At 50.9% G+C, this 9,828-nt stretch overlaps 1 protein-coding gene across 1 annotated transcript; it reads left to right on the forward strand.

Annotated features, from left to right (window-relative positions):
- Nucleotides 1-3,289: 3,289 nt before the first annotated feature.
- On the forward strand, nt 3,290-9,390 carry LOC104072286 (zinc finger and BTB domain-containing protein 40-like; the record flags this gene model as incomplete). The annotated part of the gene is made up of 8 exons (XM_009577295.1): nt 3,290-3,694; nt 4,238-4,444; nt 5,173-5,337; nt 5,775-5,989; nt 6,581-6,743; nt 7,075-7,161; nt 8,179-8,348; nt 9,086-9,390. Coding segments are annotated over 8 exons (1,604 nt in total), but the record flags the coding sequence as incomplete, so codon positions are not given.
- Nucleotides 9,391-9,828: the final 438 nt, after the last annotated feature.

Here is a 9,828-nt window from a genome sequence, read left to right on the forward strand (position 1 = left end):
CTTCCATATCTTAATTTCTAGGCCAGTCTGCTTAGCTCTGGTATCACTGCTTACCAGCCCTAAATGTTGCAGGTGGCTTTATGGATCAATAACCATGCGGCTCTTGGCATGAGATATGAACAATAACTGCGGGCCTCATGTTTGAGGGATGTGAGTTTCCATTTGGAACAGAGGAGATCTTACATTTCTGAAGAACGTGTGTGCTGCATGGAGATGCGTACAGTTTGCATTGCCACTTGAAAGCAACGATTTTACATCTCTACCAAAAAAAGAAAAAAGAAGAAAATTCTGATACTTCATTTAGGTGAGCTGAAGCACTTGGAAAGCACCAGGCATCCCTGTGGAGGAAACTGCCTGCGTCCATCCCAAACCACACTTGGCATCATCAAAGTAATGGGTTGGTTTCTTTGGTGAAGGTACAATATGAAAACTGTTGGCTTCTCTTTGGGTCCCTTCTGTAGTCAGAGCACTTTCACTGTTGGCAGCTGGTGCTTGCAAGGATGAGGTTTGGCTCTTCCAGCCAACTCCATAACCTCCTCTCCAGCCAGCTGCTTTTCAGGTCTCCATACAGTCACTTCATGGGAGATCATGTTTGTCAAGATATGCCTTACTTTCAGATCTCAGAAATGTGTCAAGAACTCCAGCAAAAAGGCTTTTCCTCTGCATAGGCTTGTGTTTAAAAAAGACAGCATCTAACTTAGGCCTGAGGTAGCCCCTGGAATTGTTAAACTGTAGGGTCTGCAAGCAAAATGCCATTCTCCCCTATAAAGATTCTGCATTAGAAGCCACCATGCGTGTCAGCAACCACCAAAATGACCTTCAAGATGCAAAGGGGTGGGTGAAATGTTCTTCCAGCTTAAGCTGAGGAAGTGGGAGATGAGATGGTCACACACCAAGAGAACTTCTGCTTCTGGAGTCTAATGTCTATCATGAATTGCAGGGGGAGGGTAGAGCAGCCGCCAGGATTACAGACTCAGCAGACCATTTACAAAAGAGAAAGAGAACTTGGTATGAAATACACCATAATTAACAGCAGGGTTTTTCTTCCAGTGTTGAATGTCTTTGCCACCAGGGAATGGAAAACGATGCAAAGTCCAGAGTCCTGGAGGACCCCGCAGTCAGGAATTCATGCCTGGGACCTTTCTGGTGTACGTTTACCTTCGGGCTCTGTCTGCTCCCTGGAGTCTCAGCCAGGGGCATGGCCAAAACTGCTAAGTTCCTGCCCTTCAACCTTGATGTGCAATCACTTCTTCAGTCTGGTCTTATTTCTCATGAGAGCACTCGGGTTCACCTCCAAGTTTCCTGCATGTCCAAGGATGGAAGTTGACCGGCTAATGTCTGTTGCTTGACGCTGCTCTAACGAGGTATGAAATGTTGTCTTCACCCATAGGAGGCTTTCTGGGAGACATCCTGGCTGCCAAGCAGAAAGGAATTGCTGCCCTGACGTAGCAGTGCCATGTGTCCCCTCTTCCGCTCAGGCAGCAGCCAGCCCGTGGTACTTGATGCCATTGAAGAAACTTGCAAGTTCAGCAACCTGGCACCTGAACTTACTGTCACATCAGCTTTACGTCATGCAGTTTAGCATGTCTCTCATTCACCTGTCTCATGGTAGCCACACTTTGAAAGCCTTTTGAGGATATATTCCACCATCAGGCAAGGTTCCTCCTGCCATCCAGGATGTATGTATTAATACTGGCATGGGACTACAGGGTGCAGGTACCTAGCCATTGATTTCACATGATCTGCTTCAGCTTTCTTTCAAAACTGTTCTCTGGGAGTAGTAGCATCCCCCTGAAGATGGAGAGCTGTTCCTGAAGCCCCTTTATGCATTTCCCCATGAAGGTGGACTGAAGTTGAGAGCTCTCCCTGCCTTTATACCATTACAGTCTTGTGCTGTTGTCTAGGCTAAAGGTTTGTAATTCTGAACAACATTTTCACAGGCATAAGAGCAGGAGGACCTGCTCTTGGTGCACTGGGGTCCGTGGCAAAACTCCTTTTCACTTCGTCTGACTCAGGTTACACCCCTGCTGGCATGGCACTTCCTCTAGACACTTCCAGTCCTGGTTTCCTTAGTGCTCGTATCTTCGTTCACATTCATCCTGCCCAGCAAGATGACTCTTTTTGATGTTCAACACTTCTGGCAGGTTTAAAGATACTTCTTCATTTGGGTCAGAAAAACTGTTGGTTGTAGGGATGTGGGAAGAGACCTTAGAGGTGAAAGGTGTGTATTGCTATCTTGACAGAGCAGGACAAACTGGAAACCAGACTTCCAGTCTGTTTTTCTCCCTGGATGTGTTCACAGGTTGGTGGGTCACCACTTGACATCTTAAGATTTCCAAGTCTGTTGGAATATGTCATTTGCTTTCTAGTTGGTTGGAAATTTGGGGCAGTAGCGCTGTGCGGGGAGGACACTTTGCTGAGCTCCTCCCATAGAGAGGAAGGCAGAAATGAAGTTTTGCAAGCACAGGCTGAATTTCGTGTGCATTGGCAAAAGGAGAAGTTTGCACGGGTTTCCATGGCCACACAGTTGCATAGTTCTCATTATAGCAAAGAAGCCAAATATATCTGTTTGTATTTTGATTTCTTCCATACATGCATTCCCTGTGGGTCTTTTCTGTAGACTGAGATCCTAGGTGAATTTTCCAGCTTGTGCTTTTTGAGATGATGGTGTTACAGGGACTCAGAAAAGCATTAGACTTTGTAAGAAGTGAATGTAATGAGCGATTTAAAATACCTCAGGGCCCTAACCAGAAGGCTTAAAAGGGTCGTAGCAAGATTATCTGTTTCCTTTCAAAGTGTTTGCGTTTGGGAAGTGTTCCTGAGATTTCTTGTAATCCAGCCACTCTTGAGAGTGGCTGGGGATCGATATCCACTCTCAATGGCAGACTTAGTATCATACCTGAGGATCAGATCTTCAAACATTTAAGCACGGCCATAACTTCACCTATCTGAGCAGGAGGCAGATGCTTGGAAGCAACAGTTGTTACTGTTTGAGGAGGAAGCTCTTTGGAAAATCTGGTCCTGGCTCTTGCCATCTAATCCAGCCCCTGGTATGTGTGGGTGGAGAAACTCAAGGACCACTCTTTCATGCATTGTACCATGCATGGCCAGGGCCACTTTTGGGCAGAGCCATGTGCCACCGTTGTGATGGGACAGCGTGTCCGATGTGTGTCTGTTCTTGCTGTGCAGGGGCAACTGTCTGTATAGGAGCATTCAGGAGATGGGAGACTGAGAAGCTGGTGCCCAGTCCTGCTGGTCACCACCGAAACAGGAATTGCTATTTCCACAGGTCTCTTGACTGAGGGAAGCGGGGAGAAACCTGGGATCAGGAAGTGGAAGGTGAACAGTGAATCCCAAGTTGAAGCTCTGGACAAAGATGAGGACAAGGCGGGAGGTGCCAGTGCCAAGGAACCAAAGGAACCCCAAGAAAAAGCTTCTTCCAAGAAGAGTTTTGTCTGCAAAGCCTGTGACAAGACCTTCCACTTCTACTGCCGCCTGAAGGTGCACATGAAACGTTGTCGGGTGGCCAGAGGAAAGCAAATCCAGTGTAAGGAGTGCAGCGAGGTCAAATCGACGAAGAAGGAGCTGGAGAAGCATCAGCTGGAGGTCCATGGGGTGGTGGGGACGGCCAAGAAGAAGAAGAGGCTCCCCGTGGCGTGCGACATCTGTGGCCGAGAGTTTGCTCATGCCTCAGGTAAGGTTGGTGGGAGCAGGGATGTTTGGACAATATAAATAAAGCAATAGTCTGAAATCTCCTCTTCCTCCTCCTCCTCCCTGCAGCTCTGTGAGTGTTCTGTGTGAGAAACACAGCTCAGCTCATTTCTCCTGCCCCATTGAGCACAACCGTTTTCTGATTAGTTCTTCCCTAATTGGTTTTCCACATGGCTCATCAAGGAAAAGTGGGGCTACTGGCAAATTTAAAAGCTTCCAAAAATAATCAAGCTGTTCCAGTTCTGCGGCTGGTTTAGCATGACGAGTAAGGGGAGTTGAGTCTCTGCCTTCCCTGTGGCAGCTCACGATATCCTGGTAGACCTCCGAGCCAGAGGACACTGATTGGACCCCCGGTGTCGCAGGTGGGCTGGTGGACCTCTGGGCTGGAGGACACCGGTGGACCCCTGGTGTCGCAGGCGGGCTGGTGGACCTCCGGGCTGGGTGGAGTGGTGCCTCTGCAGCAGGGTTGGGCAGGGCCGGCACTGGTCCCACCAATGCCAGCCTGGTGTCCTGCCTGCCTCCCCAGGGATGCAGTACCACAAGCTGACGGAGCACTTTGACGAGAAGCCCTTCTCCTGCGAGGAGTGCGGGGCCAAGTTCGCGGCCAACTCCACGCTGAAGAACCACCTGCGGCTGCACACGGGGGACCGGCCCTTCATGTGCAAGCATTGCCTGATGACCTTCATGCAGGCCTCGGCCCTCGCCTACCACACCAAGAAGAAGCACGCTGAGGGTGAGCCTTCCCTGTGGGAGCCCACTGTGGGCTTGGCTTGCTCCATCCAGCCCTTCCTGCCTTGTTCCTCCACCTGCCTCCTGGCCGCTTCCCCATCCTTTGGGGGAGCCCTGGGCGGCAAGCTGCTCCCAGATCTCCTTCACCCACATGGTTTTGCCTGCAGTTCCCCACTCTGCCTTTCCCCTGTCCTCTTCCCCAGGACCTCCGATTAGCCAGTTAGCAGTTTGCTCTCCACTGAGGGGATCTTCCTCTGCCTTCCTTTTTTTTTCCCCTGAGTAGCTCTGTCCCCTCACATCTAGACTCCTGCGATGCGTCCTCCTCCCTCTGGTTAACCTCCTTTCTCCTATCCCTCCCTCTGGCTGAATTTCACATAGTTTTTCATGCCAGTGCTTCTCCTGCCCCTGCACCCAGCCCCTTCCACTACCAGGGCATGAGCATGTTGTAGCTGGGCAGTTAATTTTGAACATGAGATATGCCAGCATGTAGTACCTCCAGAAGTGTGTACTACCTTCAGAAACTTGAGGTCTTTAGTAATTTAATACTCCCTGTGCAGGTGTGGTTTTCTCCAGCACGTCTGGACCTTTTTGACCCTGTGCTGAGATGCTCTGGCTACCCCAGGAAAGCCTGTCCACTTTACAATCTCTTCCCTCTCCCTTTGCAATTAGGCATAGTCCAGACAGAGCTCCTGTCCCATTAGGTGCAGGCTCTCACCCTGGGTGTCACTGCAGGGAAGATGTACGCCTGCCAGTACTGCGATGCTGTGTTTGCCCAGTCCATCGAGTTGTCACGCCATGTCCGGACTCACACGGGGGACAAGCCGTACGTCTGCCGGGAGTGTGGGAAAGGCTTTCGCCAGGCCAACGGGCTCTCCATCCACCTCCGGACCTTCCACAGTGAGTGTGGCCAGCCACCTCCCTGGCTTGGGCAGTCCAGCCTGCAAGACATCGCTTCTGTGGGCCAGCAGAGGCTTGTGCAGATGTTACTCGTTCCTGAAGGCTGGCTGGGTGTCTCATGGTGGGGTTTTTCCCTCCCAAGAAAAGCAAGACTCTTTAGTGATTTGATGCTGTGGGTAGGGTTATCCCAAAGAAAATGGCAGGGCTGGCTTTCAGCAAACCACAAGCTGCTGGGAACCTACCATGGGAAGCTGTAGGTGAGCAGGAGGAGCAACATCTGTATGCAAAGCCAAAACTCCAGTGCTAGTTTTCATCTGGGAAGTAACAAGCTTTTATTTCCCTTTTCTTCCCTCCCTCTGTGAATTCTCCTCTTAATTCTTTTCTTTTTTCCTTGATTTCTTTGTCCCCTGTGGTTCTTGTTGCCTTCTGGGCGGCAGACATCGAAGATCCCTATGACTGCAAGAAGTGCCGGATGAGCTTTGCCACCCTGCAGGAGCACCGCAAGCATGTCCACGAAGCCCACTCCCGGGAGTACCACCCCTGCCCTACCTGCTCTAAAGTCTTCAGCGCCCCGTCGCTCCTGGAGCGGCACATGGTGACCCACATCGGAGGAAAGCCCTTTAGTTGTGAGATCTGTGACAAAGCTTACCAGGTAAGCTGGTGCAACAAGGATTTGGTCTCATGTGCCAGAGGTTGCTGTTGCCCGCTCCTGCACCAGGATGTCTCTCTTGTCCATGCGCACTGAGTGCAGCAGTTTGTGGTCAGCAGAAGGAAAGATTGCACAGAGGAGGCAGACTCCGTAGGGAAAAGACAGGTCCATGGAGAGAGATGGGCCATGACTGCAAAGGGCTACATACCTGCCTATCTGGACCCTCGGGAATCTCTTTCACCCAAATTTCTAGCTGCCAGGAAGTGTAGGAATAAAAATACTAGTGTAGCAAATGGCATGCCTCAGTGGGAGTGTGTGTGTGAGCACATTCCTACAACAGAACAAAAATTCACACCAAAAGGAGACCTGCAGCGAGTGAGATGAGGATGAGGGATTCAGCAGTGTTCAGCTCTTCAGGGGCAATGGGGAAGCAGAAGTGAGGTGTTAGCTGTTGTCCTGTGGGAGGATAAGCAGGTCTTTTACCTGCTGAGCACAACCCCACTGTTCCTATTGCTTTCCACGCGGTTTCTTGCTGTCATGATGTCCCTGGAACAGCTTTGTATTGTAACTATGATTTGATCCTTATCATTGCAGCAGTTGTCAGGGTTATGGTATCACAACCGGACCCACCACCCTGATGTCTTTGCAGCTCAGAATCACCGCTCCTCCAAGTTCTCCTCCCTGCAGTGCAGCTCCTGTGACAAAACCTTCTCTAGCACTGCTGCTCACCGAAAGCACGTCAAGGCAGAGCACACAGGTAACGGCCTACTTGTTAAAAACAAAAACATGTGGCGACTGCTGGGAGAAATGTAGTAATAACTCTGATAGGACAAGGTTGTGCATCCCGTTTACTTGCGAATCACGATGGATTTATTGTATCCTGTAGCAGTCTCTTCTGGCAAGTCTCATCTCAGTGTCTTGCAGCTCATTTGCTCTTGGCCTCTCCTTTTCCTGCCTTATCTCCAAAGATGCTCCTCATGTCTGTATGCGTGTGTGGTATTGCTGAAATATTAACGGAGCTCTGGTCCAGAAGGTCTCTTGTAGAAGACCTCGGGCACACACTTTTCTGTTCTTGGCCTTATTTGCAGATGTGAAGTTCCACGAGTGCGAGACGTGCAAGGAGCTCTTCCCCACGCTGGCTCTCCTGCAGGTCCATGTGAAGTGCAGGCATTCAGGTCTGTTACATTTGCTGTTGTTCATGTTGTGAGCAATGACTGCTCCTCTCAGTGAGTGATGTCTAAGCTGTAAGTGGGAGAGCGGAGATGGATATAGTAAGGAAGCAGAATGCGAGGAAACAGAAAATACGCACGAACTGGAAAAGCACTGGTTTTGGTGAGGCTGGGATGTGTTTGTTAAGTTTCTGGAGTCAAGGAGGGATCTGGATTTGCTTGTTACAGCAGAGAGGAGAGCTAAGTCCAGGTGAGGAGACATCAGCACAGAGAAACAAGGAACTGAACCCTGAGCATTGGGGTTTGTGGAGGATAGAGCTAGTGGAGACTGGAGAAAAAGGGAGTTTAGCACCAGAAAGATCAGAGAGGGACCTGGGCTGGGGGAGACCACGTCAAGGGCCCTTTGGCAAGTGTGCAAGCTGAAGCAAGGCTGTGAGGGCAGAGTGAACTGGCAGAGCAGACTACTACAAAAGGTAGGTCCCCAGGGCTGTGCGTGGGATAGCAGGAGAGGAGATGCATCAGGAGACGTTGGAGGGGGGAGCCAACAGCAGCCTGGAGAAGGAAAAGGAAGGAGAAGACCTAGACATAGCTCTGTCTGAGAGGAGAGAGCCCCTGGGGTGGATAATGGGTTTGCAATAGCTGAATCAGGAGGTGCAAGCCAGGCCAACAAGGAGCAGTGCTGGATGGTGGAAGAGATGTTTGCGAGAAGGGACAACTGCAGCTACAATCAGATACACCAGCCTGGTTTCTGAACACCAGTGCTGCAGGGAGCTAGAGCTGAAACAGATCTGAACAGCCACAAACACTTTGTCAGACAGTGGTGTAGCCAGGAGAAGGGACGCTGGCACATGCTGTCCCCTGAGTCCCTGGTGGGTTTCTGCGCTGCGTGTCCTGGCCATTTGCAGCTCCCTGTGCCCTTGGGCTGGCCCTGGGCATCGCAGCCCAGGCTCAGGGTAGTGCTTCTCCCCCCAGGCTCCCAGCCATTTCGCTGCTTGTACTGCTCAGCATCCTTCCGCTTCCCAGGAGCCCTGCAGAACCACGTCACCACCGAGCACTTCAAGCAGACGGAGAGCACCTTCACCTGTGAGCTCTGTGGGGAGCTCTTCCCCTCCCAGGGCGAGCTAGAGGGGCACTACAGTGCTGAGCATCCCAAGGTGGTCTTCTCCCAAGCCACCACGGCCCCGATTGTACAGGTAAAGACTGCTCTGTGCTTCAGCCCCCGCGGTTGTTCATCCATCCTCCCCCTCCAACCCTCTTATTCTTCCCAAATCCACCCTGCGGCTCCTGTCACCCCTTCTGCTCCCTGATTCCCCCTTGGAGGGGTCCAGGATGCAAGCCCCCCAGCCCACAGTGCTGCGGGATTTCTGTGCTACTGTGAGGTGGGCTTGCTGGAAGGGAAGCAGCTCAGTCCTGATTTTCAGGAGCTGAAGAAGAGGGACTGACAGTGTGTGCAGAGGTGCCTGGTTACTTGGAGGTTATTAAAACCCAGATGACATACCCTGTGAGATTATAGCTGTTTTGTTGGAGGCCAAATGCTAGGCTTGAACCCAGACTGTTTCTCTTCAATATCTCAGCCATCAGTGGAGAACAGCTCCATGGATGAGGGAGCCCAGTGTGCAAGATTCCCTGGGCTGGCATTCCTCCAGTGGATAATCACAGAGTGTTTATTGTCTATGACTGCTTACGGAGCTAAATTATAGCAATTTTGTGGAGAGAAATATGTTAAATTACTCTCTTGTCTTCTCTTTTGCATCATCGGTGTGTGTGATTTGGTGTTTCCCATTAGTCTCATGCCTATTGTAATTGCAGACCTCTGGCGTGAAGCTAAATGTTATTACCAGAGCTGGGACCGGGAAAGATGTGGGTAGCAAAGTGATTGTGGGGAAAGCGATGCTGTAAGTGTCTGACTTTCAGGTCATCTTCCCCGCAGGTGATTCAGACGTCGGAGCAAGGAGCAGCAGAGCACATAATCTCTTTTGATGAGGCCCAACTCGCTGGCTCCCAAGTCTTTGTGACATTGCCCGAATCCCAAGTGAGCCAAGCTGGCTCCGAGCTGGTGGCAGTGACCATGGAGGACTTGTTTGATGACAAAGTCACTCTGATTTGCGAAGAAACCAAGTGAGAGTGAGCAGGAGCCTGCGCGTGGCACCTGGTGTCCACTGGACTGGTTCAGGAGCTGTACCTCAACGTGCTGCTCTAGCAGGGACATTCAGGGTTTCTTTGGGAAAGCAACCCGGGTATGTGATGCTGCAAAAGAAATGGTATGCAGCAAGCACAGCATGGCCAAGGACAGAAGAGGTTTATAGACATTCATGAGGGCCTGGGAAGTCTCCCTGCAGTCAGCAGCTGCTGGCTCGGGTGAGCTGGACCGCCCATTCCTCACAGCTCAAAAGAAATAAAGAAGCAGAGGAAAAGATGAGAATTGGGTGTGTTCACGTGTGTTCTCCACTGCTGTGAACAGAGTGGAGGGGAGGAGACTAGTGCAGGACAAAGTTGGGGTGGTATGGGTATGTGAAACCAAAGAAAAAGCTGTCCTGAGAATTCGGGGTGCAGATTTTTATGGCTGAATCAGTGATGTGCTTGCAGGTATCTGCTACTCTGCAGGATGAGTAAGGGCTGCTTTGGTTTTTTCTCTTGCTCTCTCCCCTATACCATTGTGCTTCCTGTTGTGCC

This window comes from Fulmarus glacialis, unplaced genomic scaffold, assembly GCF_000690835.1.
Source record: "Fulmarus glacialis isolate BGI_N327 unplaced genomic scaffold, ASM69083v1 scaffold51284, whole genome shotgun sequence".
Taxonomy (NCBI): Eukaryota; Metazoa; Chordata; class Aves; order Procellariiformes; family Procellariidae; genus Fulmarus; species Fulmarus glacialis.